The 15906-nt window shown below is 41.9% G+C and overlaps 2 protein-coding genes across 2 annotated transcripts in view; one reads left to right on the plus strand and one right to left on the minus strand.

The window, feature by feature from the left end:
• The window catches only part of LOC145452069 (tyrosine--tRNA ligase, cytoplasmic-like), a 539006-nt gene that overhangs the window by 406058 nt on the left and 117042 nt on the right, over positions 1-15906 (minus strand). The window lies entirely within an intron of this gene.
• Positions 1-15906, plus strand: part of LOC145452434 (single-strand DNA endonuclease ASTE1-like) — a 51954-nt gene that overhangs the window by 28195 nt on the left and 7853 nt on the right. The window contains exon 3 of the mRNA XM_080330621.1: positions 12491-12618. Coding sequence (XP_080186747.1) covers positions 12491-12618 — 128 coding nt within the window. The remainder of the gene's footprint in view (positions 1-12490; positions 12619-15906) is intronic.

The raw sequence follows: 15906 nt of genomic DNA on the forward strand, positions 1-15906 counted from the left end.
AGCTGTTGTATAGGAAAATAAGGGGCACGTAATTAGTAATTAAACATATTCGGGCGTTCCCGCAGGTACAATTATTCGTTCCCAGGGCCGTAACAGCACTTCGTCAGCCCCCCTCCCCAAACATAAAACGTTGGTCCTGGGCCCCCATCGGGTGATAAACCAAACTTCCGGGGGACTTCGCTCCCAGACCCCCATTAGGCTGTCCGCTATTTGCTGATAGGCTATTAGGTATCTACATTGGGTGTACATTTACTGAGGGAGCTATTCTCGCCTAGTCGCGAGAAGTGCGAAAAATATCACTAATTAATGATTGAATTGGTCAATATCCTCGGGAATTGCATGTCAATTGAGATCAATTTTTATCCTCTCTCTGCTCACGTAAACACATTTACCGGTAGAGCTGAGTTAGGTGCAATGTTCCCTCTAAGCTGCGCACGTGCGCAGTGCTGACACGATCTCTGCGCACAGAAAATCTACGTTGCGCACAACAAATCCGGAGTTATTACCTTTTTTTAGTCGTTACGCACTGTGGTCCAAGGGTCAGCGCAGTGAGTTCTTGAGTGTGCGCAGACTCATCAAAACTTAAAGCGAACATTGTGAGGTTTCTTGGAAACTGTAGGGCCCGTTACCAATAATTAAACATATTCGGGCAGGCGAACCCGTTGGTATGACCTCGTTGCATGATGTTATTTCGTGACCCCCTGTCTGCAATATCAAAAAATATAGAATCGCTCAACGGGGATATCGCCCAACAGGAATGTCCCTGACGCCCAATCGTACTAAACTAAAAGACGCACACGATTTCAGATTGGTATTTCTTCACTGACATATAATTTTTCCCTGCCAGATGGAATTCGTCTTCTGGGGTTCAGATTGCCAAGACAGGAACATTCGGTGTCAGTCATTTAGGCGCCCATGGACAATTAAACCTATATGTAATTTGAAGGCTATATGTAACGAAGTTTTCGGTGTTAATTTGCTCTGAATACTCATTAAGGATATGTCCTATCACCACATCATCTGCTACGAAGCCATTTTTCTCCAGCGCCCCCCATACCGCCCCCCTGAGCCCAGCGCCCCCCATATCGCCCCCTGAGCGTTTCCGCCCCCCTTCAACATCGCCAGCGCCCCCTGGGGGGCGCTGGGGGCAAGGTTAAGAACCACTGATCTACATGCAAACCGACGGTGTAGCTATGGGTAGCCCTCTTGGCCCGATTTTAGCCAATATATTTGTGGGATTCCATGAAAACAGACTTTTCGCCGCAGATGAAACCAAGCCTCCATTCATGTACCGTCGCTATGTCGACGACACCTTCGTTATCTGTCAAAATGAGACGGAGTTCGATGATTTCTTCGTTAACTTGAATTCTCTACACTCGTCTTTAAAATTCACATTTGAAAAAGAGCGTGCTAACTCGTTACCATTCTTGGACGTTCTGGTGGAAAAACGGGGTATTAGCTTTGTCACTTCGGTTTACCGGAAGCCAACGTTTACAGGGCATTACATACGCTGGAATTCTTTTAGCCCGAATCGTCGTAAACTAAATTTGATTGGCACATTGGTGCACAGAGCCTTGATGATTTGTTCGGATGTAAAATTAAACGCGGAGCTAGAATATATCCGCAAAATTCTTATCGATAACGGCTACCCCGAACACATCATCAAAAGTTCTGTGGACAGAAAACTCAGTAATTTCAATCCCAACAAATCACAAAACACGAACACACGGTCTGAGGAAAATGTATATATTCATCTGCCGTGGCTGGGCCCCATTTCTTCCCGGTTTGAAAAACAATTGATTTCTGCTGTAAATCGCTGTTACGATAACGTAAAAACTAATGTTGTCTTTACCACCAAACAATTGCTTCCTGCAACGCGCAAAGATGTTCTTCCTGCTTTTCAACAAAGCAATATAGTGTATGATTTCAAGTGCCACTGTGATTGTCGGTACGTGGGAAGAACAACTCAGCGCTTGCAGGAACGCATCAAACAACATGTCCCTAGCGTTATTAGATCACGCATATTGGACTCTCGCGAAGACGCAGCCGTAACTGATCTCCGAATACTAGAACGTAATCATGCCATGGCTATGAACTCTGCCATCGGCAAGCATTTGGCTGAGAATGCAACTTGCGCTAAAAACTATCGCGATGAAAGATTTTCGATATTAGGTAGAGGCCGCACTAATTTCCATCTGTCTGCACTGGAATCGACTTATATTAAAATCCACCGACCGCGCTTGTGTCAGCAGAAGGAATTTGTAGTGAATCTAAAAATTGTCCACTAGCTGCGCTCGCGGTTTGCCTGTATTTCATGTTGTTTGTTCCTATGACGTCATAATTGGTTGTATGCAATGTAGCTAGATGCATGTTTTTGAAATTCTCCATTTGCTGACGATTGCCCTTGAGAAGTGTCAGCTCGAAAAGCTTCGGGTTTTAATATGAATATATTATTAAAATGTATATTAAAGTTCTGTACCCCAAAGAGTCTCTTCAAATACTTCCGAAAACGGTACAACAAGCAGCAGCTAAATACCATCAATACGCTGATAAAGAGTCGGGGAAGATTGAGAACAGCTTTGTCTACAACAGCCTTTCTGAAGGCTTGCATCGCCAAAAAGACGTTACCGAAGTTTATCAAAGGTAGGATAGAGAGGTCTCGAGCACGCCTCTCCCCAAATATTGAGCGTGCATTTATATATGATGAAATCGACAAGAACAACAAGTTGCTTGCTACCTTACATCGTATATGTCGGTCACTACAGAAAGAAATTCGTGGATTTTTGTCATTCTTTGATTTGATTCGGTTCACCCGGTACCTGGCATCTATAGATACCATAAAGGAAAAAGAGAACTTGGCTAAGAATGAACGTAATTTGAGCCGTCTTATTACCCAACGCTTTGGTAACAATGCTAGTCCTGACGGGAAAAATATTGTTAACTTATCGGACTACAAGCTCACGTCCACTGAAGAGTTCGTATTGTCTCATGGTCTCAACTTTTGTCTACCACCTACTACCATAAAAAGTGAAGAGGTATTCGCAGAATTTGAAGTGTTAATGGCTCAACTATATCATCGCAAGGCGAACTCCGCTGATAATTTGCCTGCCCTCAAAGCAAGATTGAGTGATTTGGCACATGCCTATTGTGGATATCCTATTGATTCGGAAAATTTTTTAATGACGAAGGAATGTTTTCGTGCAATAAAAGCATTGCGACAGAATCCAGACATTCACATTAGCAAACCGGATAAGGGCTCTGGGGTTGTAATCCTAAACAAACGGGATTACATACTCAAAATGGAAGCAATCTTGGGTGACCAATCAAAATTCAAGACACTTGGTCCTGCTGCTGAATTCGATAACATCGCCAAGATCGAAAGACGGATACAGCGCCGACTATTCAGCCTCAAGAAAAACGGCTCCATATCACCTGAGGTCTATGCCTCCATCAGACCGGTCGGAGCACAGAGGCCACGTATGTACGGACTGCCAAAAACTCATAAAACCAATGTGCCCGTTCGACCAATTCTTTCTATGATTGGATCGGCGCAGCACAAGCTCGCGAAGTGGCTTATCGAAGTTTTGGAACCAGTGCGTTCCATGTATGATTCGCATTGCGTCGCTGATTCGTTTACATTCGCGCACGAGATGAAAACCACTGACCTTCCAAACCCGAATATGTTTCTCGGTTCTTATGATATCGTTAGCCTCTTCACGAACGTGCCGCTGAAGGAGACCATTGATATCTGTGCGGACGCGCTATATGGTGGTGGTGATTTAGCACCACCTTCCTTCTCGCGTAAAGTGTTCGTTGAACTTCTTAATACGGCTACTTGCTCTGTTGAGTTTAGTTTTAACGATACCATCTACATGCAAACCGACGGTGTAGCTATGGGTAGCCCTCTTGGCCCGATTTTAGCCAATATATTTGTGGGATTCCATGAAAACAGACTTTTCGCCGCAGATGAAACCAAGCCTCCATTCATGTACCGTCGCTATGTCGACGACACCTTCGTTATCTGTCAAAATGAGACGGAGTTCGATGATTTCTTCGTTAACTTGAATTCTCTACACTCGTCTTTAAAATTCACATTTGAAAAAGAGCGTGCTAACTCGTTACCATTCTTGGACGTTCTGGTGGAAAAACGGGGTATTAGCTTTGTCACTTCGGTTTACCGGAAGCCAACGTTTACAGGGCATTACATACGCTGGAATTCTTTTAGCCCGAATCGTCGTAAACTAAATTTGATTGGCACATTGGTGCACAGAGCCTTGATGATTTGTTCGGATGTAAAATTAAACGCGGAGCTAGAATATATCCGCAAAATTCTTATCGATAACGGCTACCCCGAACACATCATCAAAAGTTCTGTGGACAGAAAACTCAGTAATTTCAATCCCAACAAATCACAAAACACGAACACACGGTCTGAGGAAAATGTATATATTCATCTGCCGTGGCTGGGCCCCTATTTCTTCCTGGTTTGAAAAACAATTGATTTCTGCTGTAAATCGCTGTTACGATAACGTAAAAACTAATGTTGTGTTTACCACCAAACAATTGCTTCCTGCAACGCGCAAAGATGTTCTTCCTGCTTTTCAACAAAGCAATATAGTGTATGATTTCAAGTGCCACTGTGATTGTCGGTACGTGGGAAGAACAACTCAGCGCTTGCAGGAACGCATCAAACAACATGTCCCTAGCGTTATTAGATCACGCATATTAGACTCTCGCGAAGACGCAGCCGTAACTGATCTCCGAATACTAGAACGTAATCAGGCCATGGCTATGAACTCTGCCATCGGCAAGCATTTGGCTGAGAATGCAACTTGCGCTAAAAACTATCGCGATGAAAGATTTTCGATATTAGGTAGAGGCCGCACTAATTTCCATCTGTCTGCACTGGAATCGACTTATATTAAAATCCACCGACCGCGCTTGTGTCAGCAGAAGGAATTTGTAGTGAATCTAAAAATTGTCCACTAGCTGCGCTCGCGGTTTGCCTGTATTTCATGTTGTTTGTTCCTATGACGTCATAATTGGTTGTATGCAATGTAGCTAGATGCATGTTTTTGAAATTCTCCATTTGCTGACGATTGCCCTTGAGAAGTGTCAGCTCGAAAAGCTTCGGGTTTTAATATGAATATATTATTAAAATGTATATTAAAGTTCTGTACCCCAAAGAGTCTCTTCAAATACTTCCGAAAACGGTACAACAAGCAGCAGCTAAATACCATCAATACGCTGATAAAGAGTCGGGGAAGATTGAGAACAGCTTTGTCTACAACAGCCTTTCTGAAGGCTTGCATCGCCAAAAAGACGTTACCGAAGTTTATCAAAGGTAGGATAGAGAGGTCTCGAGCACGCCTCTCCCCAAATATTGAGCGTGCATTTATATATGATGAAATCGACAAGAACAACAAGTTGCTTGCTACCTTACATCGTATATGTCGGTCACTACAGAAAGAAATTCGTGGATTTTTGTCATTCTTTGATTTGATTCGGTTCACCCGGTACCTGGCATCTATAGATACCATAAAGGAAAAAGAGAACTTGGCTAAGAATGAACGTAATTTGAGCCGTCTTATTACCCAACGCTTTGGTAACAATGCTAGTCCTGACGGGAAAAATATTGTTAACTTATCGGACTACAAGCTCACGTCCACTGAAGAGTTCGTATTGTCTCATGGTCTCAACTTTTGTCTACCACCTACTACCATAAAAAGTGAAGAGGTATTCGCAGAATTTGAAGTGTTAATGGCTCAACTATATCATCGCAAGGCGAACTCCGCTGATAATTTGCCTGCCCTCAAAGCAAGATTGAGTGATTTGGCACATGCCTATTGTGGATATCCTATTGATTCGGAAAATTTTTTAATGACGAAGGAATGTTTTCGTGCAATAAAAGCATTGCGACAGAATCCAGACATTCACATTAGCAAACCGGATAAGGGCTCTGGGGTTGTAATCCTAAACAAACGGGATTACATACTCAAAATGGAAGCAATCTTGGGTGACCAATCAAAATTCAAGACACTTGGTCCTGCTGCTGAATTCGATAACATCGCCAAGATCGAAAGACGGATACAGCGCCGACTATTCAGCCTCAAGAAAAACGGCTCCATATCACCTGAGGTCTATGCCTCCATCAGACCGGTCGGGGCACAGAGGCCACGTATGTACGGACTGCCAAAAACTCATAAAACCAATGTGCCCGTTCGACCAATTCTTTCTATGATTGGATCGGCGCAGCACAAGCTCGCGAAGTGGCTTATCGAAGTTTTGGAACCAGTGCGTTCCATGTATGATTCGTATTGCGTCGCTGATTCGTTTACATTCGCGCACGAGATGAAAACCACTGACCTTCCAAACCCGAATATGTTTCTCGGTTCTTATGATATCGTTAGCCTCTTCACGAACGTGCCGCTGAAGGAGACCATTGATATCTGTGCGGACGCGCTATATGGTGGTGGTGATTTAGCACCACCTTCCTTCTCGCGTAAAGTGTTCGTTGAACTTCTTAATACGGCTACTTGCTCTGTTGAGTTTAGTTTTAACGATACCATCTACATGCAAACCGACGGTGTAGCTATGGGTAGCCCTCTTGGCCCGATTTTAGCCAATATATTTGTGGGATTCCATGAAAACAGACTTTTCGCCGCAGATGAAACCACGCCTCCATTCATGTACCGTCGCTATGTCGACGACACCTTCGTTATCTGTCAAAATGAGACGGAGTTCGATGATTTCTTCGTTAACTTGAATTCTCTACACTCGTCTTTAAAATTCACATTTGAAAAAGAGCGTGCTAACTCGTTACCATTCTTGGACGTTCTGGTGGAAAAACGGGGTATTAGCTTTGTCACTTCGGTTTACCGGAAGCCAACGTTTACAGGGCATTACATACGCTGGAATTCTTTTAGCCCGAATCGTCGTAAACTAAATTTGATTGGCACATTGGTGCACAGAGCCTTGATGATTTGTTCGGATGTAAAATTAAACGCGGAGCTAGAATATATCCGCAAAATTCTTATCGATAACGGCTACCCCGAACACATCATCAAAAGTTCTGTGGACAGAAAACTCAGTAATTTCAATCCCAACAAATCACAAAACACGAACACACGGTCTGAGGAAAATGTATATATTCATCTGCCGTGGCTGGGCCCCATTTCTTCCCGGTTTGAAAAACAATTGATTTCTGCTGTAAATCGCTGTTACGATAACGTAAAAACTAATGTTGTGTTTACCACCAAACAATTGCTTCCTGCAACGCGCAAAGATGTTCTTCCTGCTTTTCAACAAAGCAATATAGTGTATGATTTCAAGTGCCACTGTGATTGTCGGTACGTGGGAAGAACAACTCAGCGCTTGCAGGAACGCATCAAACAACATGTCCCTAGCGTTATTAGATCACGCATATTAGACTCTCGCGAAGACGCAGCCGTAACTGATCTCCGAATACTAGAACGTAATCAGGCCATGGCTATGAACTCTGCCATCGGCAAGCATTTGGCTGAGAATGCAACTTGCGCTAAAAACTATCGCGATGAAAGATTTTCGATATTAGGTAGAGGCCGCACTAATTTCCATCTGTCTGCACTGGAATCGACTTATATTAAAATCAACCGACCGCGCTTGTGTCAGCAGAAGGAATTTGTAGTGAATCTAAAAATTGTCCACTAGCTGCGCTCGCGGTTTGCCTGTATTTCATGTTGTTTGTTCCTATGACGTCATAATTGGTTGTATGCAATGTAGCTAGATGCATGTTTTTGAAATTCTCCATTTGCTGACGATTGCCCTTGAGAAGTGTCAGCTCGAAAAGCTTCGGGTTTTAATATGAATATATTATTAAAATGTATATTAAAGTTCTGTACCCCAAAGAGTCTCTTCAAATACTTCCGAAAACGGTACAACAAGCAGCAGCTAAATACCATCAATACGCTGATAAAGAGTCGGGGAAGATTGAGAACAGCTTTGTCTACAACAGCCTTTCTGAAGGCTTGCATCGCCAAAAAGACGTTACCGAAGTTTATCAAAGGTAGGATAGAGAGGTCTCGAGCACGCCTCTCCCCAAATATTGAGCGTGCATTTATATATGATGAAATCGACAAGAACAACAAGTTGCTTGCTACCTTACATCGTATATGTCGGTCACTACAGAAAGAAATTCGTGGATTTTTGTCATTCTTTGATTTGATTCGGTTCACCCGGTACCTGGCATCTATAGATACCATAAAGGAAAAAGAGAACTTGGCTAAGAATGAACGTAATTTGAGCCGTCTTATTACCCAACGCTTTGGTAACAATGCTAGTCCTGACGGGAAAAATATTGTTAACTTATCGGACTACAAGCTCACGTCCACTGAAGAGTTCGTATTGTCTCATGGTCTCAACTTTTGTCTACCACCTACTACCATAAAAAGTGAAGAGGTATTCGCAGAATTTGAAGTGTTAATGGCTCAACTATATCATCGCAAGGCGAACTCCGCTGATAATTTGCCTGCCCTCAAAGCAAGATTGAGTGATTTGGCACATGCCTATTGTGGATATCCTATTGATTCGGAAAATTTTTTAATGACGAAGGAATGTTTTCGTGCAATAAAAGCATTGCGACAGAATCCAGACATTCACATTAGCAAACCGGATAAGGGCTCTGGGGTTGTAATCCTAAACAAACGGGATTACATACTCAAAATTGAAGCAATCTTGGGTGACCAATCAAAATTCAAGACACTTGGTCCTGCTGCTGAATTCGATAACATCGCCAAGATCGAAAGACGGATACAGCGCCGACTATTCAGCCTCAAGAAAAACGGCTCCATATCACCTGAGGTCTATGCCTCCATCAGACCGGTCGGGGCACAGAGGCCACGTATGTACGGACTGCCAAAAACTCATAAAACCAATGTGCCAGTTCGACCAATTCTTTCTATGATTGGATCGGCGCAGCACAAGCTCGCGAAGTGGCTTATCGAAGTTTTGGAACCAGTGCGTTCCATGTATGATTCGCATTGCGTCGCTGATTCGTTTACATTCGCGCACGAGATGAAAACCACTGACCTTCCAAACCCGAATATGTTTCTCGGTTCTTATGATATCGTTAGCCTCTTCACGAACGTGCCGCTGAAGGAGACCATTGATATCTGTGCGGACGCGCTATATGGTGGTGGTGATTTAGCACCACCTTCCTTCTCGCGTAAAGTGTTCGTTGAACTTCTTAATACGGCTACTTGCTCTGTTGAGTTTAGTTTTAACGATACCATCTACATGCAAACCGACGGTGTAGCTATGGGTAGCCCTCTTGGCCCGATTTTAGCCAATATATTTGTGGGATTCCATGAAAACAGACTTTTCGCCGCAGATGAAACCAAGCCTCCATTCATGTACCGTCGCTATGTCGACGACACCTTCGTTATCTGTCAAAATGAGACGGAGTTCGATGATTTCTTCGTTAACTTGAATTCTCTACACTCGTCTTTAAAATTCACATTTGAAAAAGAGCGTGCTAACTCGTTACCATTCTTGGACGTTCTGGTGGAAAAACGGGGTATTAGCTTTGTCACTTCGGTTTACCGGAAGCCAACGTTTACAGGGCATTACATACGCTGGAATTCTTTTAGCCCGAATCGTCGTAAACTAAATTTGATTGGCACATTGGTGCACAGAGCCTTGATGATTTGTTCGGATGTAAAATTAAACGCGGAGCTAGAATATATCCGCAAAATTCTTATCGATAACGGCTACCCCGAACACATCATCAAAAGTTCTGTGGACAGAAAACTCAGTAATTTCAATCCCAACAAATCACAAAACACGAACACACGGTCTGAGGAAAATGTATATATTCATCTGCCGTGGCTGGGCCCCATTTCTTCCCGGTTTGAAAAACAATTGATTTCTGCTGTAAATCGCTGTTACGATAACGTAAAAACTAATGTTGTGTTTACCACCAAACAATTGCTTCCTGCAACGCGCAAAGATGTTCTTCCTGCTTTTCAACAAAGCAATATAGTGTATGATTTCAAGTGCCACTGTGATTGTCGGTACGTGGGAAGAACAACTCAGCGCTTGCAGGAACGCATCAAACAACATGTCCCTAGCGTTATTAGATCACGCATATTGGACTCTCGCGAAGACGCAGCCGTAACTGATCTCCGAATACTAGAACGTAATCAGGCCATGGCTATGAACTCTGCCATCGGCAAGCATTTGGCTGAGAATGCAACTTGCGCTAAAAACTATCGCGATGAAAGATTTTCGATATTAGGTAGAGGCCGCACTAATTTCCATCTGTCTGCACTGGAATCGGCTTATATTAGAATCCACCGACCGCGCTTGTGTCAGCAGAAGGAATTTGTAGTGAATCTAAAAATTGTCCACTAGCTGCGCTCGCGGTTTGCCTGTATTTCATGTTGTTTGTTCCTATGACGTCATAATTGGTTGTATGCAATGTAGCTAGATGCATGTTTTTGAAATTCTCCATTTGCTGACGATTGCCCTTGAGAAGTGTCAGCTCGAAAAGCTTCGGGTTTTAATATGAATATATTATTAAAATGTATATTAAAGTTCTGTACCCCAAAGAGTTCATTCCTATTCTATATATCCCTGTTTTATAGTAGCCTAATATATGAAAGAATCAATATTATTGACAGAATTCATACATAAAATTTAACAGCCAAATGAACATAGTAAGTGCCAAACAAGTTACATCGACTACCCTATGGTGGGCCCAAGATCAGTGCTTCTTTGGGCGGAAGGGGGGCAGGGGGGATAAAAGAAAGGTTGTTTTGAACCTGATAACACATATACAGATAGCCCACCGATCTAACAGTATAGCAGGGCTGTCAAACACAATCCTGACTGGCCAGACACGGCCCGCCAGATGATTTCATCCGGCCCGTGGAAGAATGTATAGCTAGGCTTACCATACGTCCCGTTTTAGGCGGGACTGTCCCGCTTTTTAACGTCTTGTCCCGGCGTCCCGACCAGTCAGCCAAACGTCCCGCTTTTTAAGGCCGTAAGGTATAGGCTTACCATACGTCCTCTTTTTTGAAAATTTAGGTCAGATGTAAAGCAAATTGCGAGTGATGTGCCGCAAATTAGCACCGAAGAGACGCTCCGGCGGGTATTTCGGAGCGAAAAACGGTGATTTTAGCTCTGAGCAAAAAGATGACCTTTTTTTATTTTTTTATTAGTCATCCACCTGGCAATGTGGGGAGAAAAACGGTATTTTGAGATCCGAGCGGAAAGATGACCTTTTTTTTAGTCAACCTATCACAAAGTGGGAAAATTCACCGGTTTTTTGAGAATTCTTCTCCGGTTTTGCAAGTCGTAAATTTCAGGAAAAGTGTCCCCCTTTTACCAAAATATGGTAAGCCTATGTATAGCAGACCCTAGCAAAAGCAATCACCAGAGCTCACATTACAGATGGCCCAATTCATCACCTATGTTCCACTCCATTTCTGTTACAGTCGATGTGCAATGCTTTGCTAGTGTGACGTCATATTGACGGTCAATGAGTTATACCTCATTTTAAAATCTGCTAGTGGGCGCTAAAGAGTGTCCGGAATTGTCTTCACCAAAATATGGTAACCCTAGTCTATACTCAACCAGAAGACCCTAAATTCCCCACAATTCGGGTATTCCCCGCCGGTTGGAAACTCCTACATTAGAATATATCTTTAAATATAATTTTACATCACTATAATCAATTTGCGACAACTGATCAAAGGCCCATTTTCCACCCAATCTGTGGGTCACGCTCATTAGCTTCATTAGCCAACATCAAGGTGTCCGCTGTTCATTATAGCAGAAATAACCAGATTTCATAAAGTTACAATGCGTGTTGTAGGCCAGCATATCGCAACGTTGCTCCAAGACAAACTCATATATTTTTGAATTACAATGGTGGTAATGTCAAATAGATATTGCGTGATAATCATCCTCCCCAAGCACAGAAAATTATTTGCAAGTTCAACAAATTGATACAAATATTCAGGTAACTTCTACATTCCCAGAATCTACGACTTTAAAACTCCATTGGTTATTTACGTAGTAGAAGTTACGATAAGTAAAATGCAATTGGAACGCGACAGCGGTCGAATATCATTCATTTTTATGATATTTAAATTGGAATAATTAACAATAGTATTATTTTCATTAATGTGCGCGTCGCGAACGTTTGTTGTCTTCAAATAGATGTCGACCGTGGTTGGTGAGTCATGAATCTTAATTTGAGATATGAACATAGACAATAAGCGATTTTCTGTGGTATGCGATCAATTTGACAAATTAAAAGTAGGATTATTGTCATGGTTCTGGCATGACTGTCAAAGTATGGAAAAAGTATGAAAGTGTGGAAAACACGTTCCATACCATACTTGGGAAAATTCCATACCATACCATACTTGCACTTTTCCATATTCCATACCGAAATTTCCTTCCTTACCATACCATACCATGCCCTGCCTGTTCCATATTACAGGTTCAAGTCTGAAGACAATATCTCGCAGTATCTCGAAACAAGAACGATGAAAATTAAAGGCACCAAGAGTGTTGTTGACGGTGGTGAAGCCACGCAATATGGGCAGAGAGCGACTCCTATAGTGGGAAGTATGTCACAAGTGTCACATGCTTGCAGTACTATGCTAGAGCCTAGTAGTCCTGTAGAATTTGGTCTAAAAATGGGCGCAAGTAGAGCTGTCGTATTTCGTTATAACTTCATTATGTTATTGTTTACTTATGTTTCATTTACCTTGCTTGTTTTTTTAGATAGTGCTTAGTCAAAAAGAAACGGCAATTTGTGTCAAGTGTAGAAAAAGCTATCGGACTGGAGATTCACTGTGTAATTTGGGAGCTTATTTCTGCGAGAGTGATAGTACCACACACCCTTTAGACTAGGACATTTAAAACAAAAATCTATTAAAAACAAGCATGTTTAAAATAAGGCCAAAATTTAAAACATGTTTTTAATTGTTTTTTGTTTTTAGGCCATGACATCACGAATATTTATCTGTGACGTCATATGGATTGAAATTGACCATTGAAAATATAGGGTAAATATAGCGCCTTTGCCAAAATATCTGTACTACAACTGTTGAATCGACTATTTTTGAGGGTTTAAACCATCTCATAACGATAGACGTCGGCTAAATTGGGTGGTAATTGTTCGTGTGCTCATACAACATGTTTTAGGAAAGTATTTACACAATTATGGCATAATTTTATAACTTGAAATATACAATTTTTTTTTAATACAGCTTTTGTTTAAAATATGTCTTTAAAAAAGTGTTTCAAAACACCGCTTGTTTTAAATGCAACCCTACTTTCAACGCTATAATTGGTCATGCTTTGAAACTGAATTGTGAAACGCTGAACGCAACTTTTCAGAAAAATTCAGAAAATGGCCATAAGACGTACATCCACACATCATGCCGTAATTTATTGATAAACCATGCGAGATCCAAGAAACGTTTGTGGAGGCTTTATCGAAAATTCGTATTTCTTCACTGGCAAATAATATTTCTCTGAGAAATGTTATTTGACCTGTGGGGTTCAGATTGCCACGATAGAATAATTAGACACGAGCCATTTAGGCAGCTATATATAATTAGATAGACTGATATTTATTTCGAAGTTCCTGGTCAACATAAGGGCAATCCTTTTCGGCTAAGGTTTTCTCGCAGGCGATCTATTGGCACACTTTTCAAAGTACCATATTGGCAAATACTTCGTATGTTTTCGTGCATCGCGGCGTGGTAATGGTCGACGCCGAAATGCCTATTTTTATTTTCTATAAATCATGCTTTTTTCGTGGGGAAAGGGTAACTCAATAATCAAAAATTTGGCAACATGAAATCGCGATCAGCGCGAAAACAATTGAAAAGAGTTGCATAAATTGTCGATAAGCGACGTATAAATAACTTATGTTCATTCACCGACATAATTCCCTGCCCCCCTTCGATCTCGAGACCCCAATTGGACGATTTGGGGTGCGGCAGTTACGGTCCTATGGTAAGAGGTCAAAGTCCGGTCGCTGTTTTCTGGTTGAGATTTTACTATTGGGAATTTTTTGCGCTTCAATCGCATATATATATATATATATATTAATTGCATGTGGTATATTCTTCGATTCTTCGATTATCCTTGATTGGTGTATAATCCAAGGATTATCAACGAAAAACTCCCCAAACTCCGCTTCTACTAGTTGGAATTGACTCAAATATGTTTTGCATCGTCTTTGAAGACAGCTCAAAATTTTCATGGGGTTGGCAGAAAAAATTGAAAAATTTTATTTTTCAATTTTCTCTTATAAATTAAAAATTTTAATTGGATCTGCGGAGTCCTACACTTGTTGGAATTGAACCAAATTTGGTGTGCAGCGTTATTTACGGTAACCTGACAAGTTAATCAGTAATTTTTGAACAGCCCTAATGCTCACCGCACGCGTGATGTCACTAACGAAAGCTGGGTGGCGAGATAGCGCAGTGGTATAATCCGCGGCTGCAACACCATATGGGTGCGGACTCGAGTCCGACCGAGGTCGACTTCATAATTCCGATACCTAAGTGTTGGAGGTTTACCTAGGCTACTAAACTAAACTACTCCTTGTCTGTTGCCTATTTCCTAAACTAGGGTTACCATACGTTCTCCTTGTTTTGGAAATGTCCTCCCTTTGTCCAAATGTCTTCCATAATGACGATTTTTCCACGCCTTTTTAGTCGTAAATGCCCAAAAAGACGTGAAATGTTGCCCTGAAAGACGGACGACACTGATAAGTAGCTGTATAAATATAGAAATTATAAATTGTCTCGTCCACTATAGTAACTTTTGCAGCCTGCGAAGAGTGTCCACCGTTCTTGGTCTCAACGGGTAACCCTACCTATACAGAAACCATCTATATCAGGCGTGGTCAACCTTTTTGCTATTCACGGCACATTTCGATTTCTCGTGTAGCCTACGGCCACATTCCAATCCAGTGCATACTCGTAATGAACTAACGGGATGCCAAATATCCATGTTGAACGGTCCATTTCCGGTAAACTCCGGACTAGTCTATTTATTCATATCGGCTTACTATAAGCATCGAAATCGCGAGTGGTCATGTCATGAATCATTTCTTGTTCACGCATGATAGTTTCACATATTACCACCAAACATCTATCATTTCTCAGCCCATGTGATCAAATTCACCGGTAGAGATGATGGAAGGGGTGTTTTCGAAAATGTTGGGCAAGTTAGAAATGATGATGGATCTTCGGATGGACCAATTCTTATTAGTCACTTTTTTGCATGCTGTTATTTCTTGACCTCCCATCAGGATCGTCTGTATCAGAGGTGTCAAACTCAAATTGCGTCGTGGGCCGGAATCAAGCCTTCAAATCGCCCGCGGGCAGGATCAGTCAACTGATCCCCAAATGTTATCTCGTATCCTAGTTTTTCATTGAATACTTTATTATCGAGCATGCATAGATAATACACGGATCGTAGGGGTTCTAGTCTAGCTAGTCGCGACACCTTAAATCGCGAACAATTGTATAGGCAAAAATACGATGATTGTCCGGTTGAATATACAGTTGAAAGCTCATAAAACAGTAGCGCCAACTTCGACATAAGTTGCCATATTTCTATGCTCGATTTGTAGCAGTGGTAATCTGCCGCTATAGCACCGCGTATGCGCTGTGAGGCAAACAAGATATTTAACTGTAAACGCGGGCGAGGGAGTTATGGTTATTCTTATTAAATCGCAAGTCGTGTTTCTCTTCCCAAGTCCCCGGACCTATATTGGATGAGACGTGACACATCAGTGCGATCATAGATATTTGAATAATATATTTGTGAAACTAATACATTTTCCATGTAAATTGCATAGGATGGCTCCGCATAGGCGTTTTCACTTCT

Source organism: Botryllus schlosseri, chromosome 12 (assembly GCF_051294905.1).
Source record: "Botryllus schlosseri isolate E-star chromosome 12, Bs_hap1, whole genome shotgun sequence".
Lineage (NCBI taxonomy): Eukaryota > Metazoa > Chordata > Ascidiacea > Stolidobranchia > Styelidae > Botryllus > Botryllus schlosseri.